This window comes from Chrysochloris asiatica, unplaced genomic scaffold (genome assembly GCF_000296735.1).
Source record: "Chrysochloris asiatica unplaced genomic scaffold, ChrAsi1.0 scaffold00037, whole genome shotgun sequence".
NCBI lineage: Eukaryota > Metazoa > Chordata > Mammalia > Afrosoricida > Chrysochloridae > Chrysochloris > Chrysochloris asiatica.
In genome coordinates, this window is record NW_006408555.1 from 16,159,229 (window position 1) to 16,160,939 (window position 1,711).

Here is a 1,711-nt window from a genome sequence, read left to right on the forward strand (position 1 = left end):
GAGAGGGCAAAGAGAAGGTTCTGGTGACCACCAACGTGTGTGCTCGCGGTGAGCAAGAATGCATTCTGGTCTTCCAGGCTCAGGGTCCCAGGCCTCCTTAGAGAAATGGGGAGACCTGGCGGGGCAGCGGGGGATTTGTGGTAACGTATTTCTCAAAGAGAGACTGGGATTACCCACCGCAGATAGTTACTTTCACAGCAGCCACGAGTCCTGGCTCAGTGCCTTAGCATGGAACAGGCTCTTTACAAGGCACCCAGTGAATTGGTAGCTCCATCTCCAGATGATTTTATCAGCAAAGCTCTTCCTGATCTCCTAATTTGTTGTTATTAAGTGCCATTGAGTTGGTTCTGACTTACAGAGACCCTGTAAGGGTCCAAGGAGCAGATGGTGAGCTTGAATTGCCAACCTTACAATTCAAACTGACCTTTTAGTTGGAGCATTAGGCACTTGCCAAAGTTGTTTTCCATTCCCCTGGGTTTTGCTGCTGTGTCCCTCAGTCCCAGAGCTGACCCACCCAGACTTCCCTCTCCAGAAGTTGGCAGACTTCAGCCTAACTTTGGGCAACAATGATTTTTGTCTCCTGTTGGCGTTTCTATACCAACTCTCTTTGGTGCAGGTATTGATGTGGAACAATTGTCTGTCGTCATCAACTTTGACCTTCCCGTGGACAAGGATGGAAACCCAGACAATGAGACTTACCTGCACCGGATCGGGCGCACCGGCCACTTTGGCAAGAGGGGCCTGGCTGTGAACATGGTGGACAGCATGAACATCCTCAACAGGATCCAGGAGCATTTTAGTGGGTCCCTGGGATGGCCTCTGCCTATACTCTTTTTCTTATCAGAGGGATGGTGGTTGGGGATTCCTGTGACCTCAAGATAGACCTTCGTCTTTGCCCACATTCTCCTCCTTTTCCCAAGATGGGGATGTTCCCCCCAGTGCTCCAGGACTCACCTCACAGAGCCTTCAGAGCCAGATGTACGGGACCTGGGCTCCAACCATGCCTATGACAGTGTCCTCTCTATGCTGTGCCACCCCTGCCCAGGTGCCATCAGCTACATCCTACAGGGACCCAGGTTGATTTCTCTTTGCATCTTTTTCCCCAGATAAGAAGATAGAAAGACTGGACACAGATACAGATGACTTGGATGAGATTGAGAAAATCGCCAACTGAGAAGCTCCCCTGGGTCTTTTTGCCCCACCCCCTTTGGTACTCCCAGTATGGGAACATTTCCAGCAGAGGCCCACAGTGACCAGAGACAAAGGCATGGGTAGAAAAAACTAACTACCTCATTTCAATTAAGTTTGGACTTAACACAAGACTCATACAAATTACAAGGTAAGATAGAAGGGAATTTTGAATTTAGAAAATTTCAGTCCTTTCCCCCGCTTTCCTTTCCCTCTATTAATGAAACCTGGTGCTGTTGGTAATCTCTGACCCCTGCTTGCTTTTAGCAAGGGTTGAGCCAGTCTCTTTCTGTCCCTTCACAGGGACATGTCACAGAATGTCCCTTCCACTTTAACACTTGTCTTATTTTTCTTAAAATTTATACTTTCTGCTGTCCCCATTTAGGTCTTCCCTGTGACAAAAGATATCCTGGTTTCTCCCCAGGTGTGCCTTTGGCTATCTTTATAAACCTCAGATGGAAACAGCACAGAATCAGAGAGTCTAGGCTATTGTTAAGAAGCAGGCCTGGCCTTTGTTAGTCCT

At 48.3% G+C, this 1,711-nt stretch overlaps 1 protein-coding gene across 1 annotated transcript in view; it reads left to right on the forward strand.

The window, feature by feature from the left end:
• Window positions 1–1,174, forward strand: part of DDX19A (DEAD (Asp-Glu-Ala-Asp) box polypeptide 19A) — a 17,441-nt gene extending 16,267 nt beyond the window's left edge. Inside the window, exons 9-11 of the mRNA XM_006860312.1 lie at window positions 6–48; window positions 617–799; window positions 1,107–1,174. Coding sequence (XP_006860374.1) covers window positions 6–48; window positions 617–799; window positions 1,107–1,174 — 294 coding nt within the window. The remainder of the gene's footprint in view (window positions 1–5; window positions 49–616; window positions 800–1,106) is intronic.
• The last annotated feature ends 537 nt before the right edge of the window (window positions 1,175–1,711 follow it).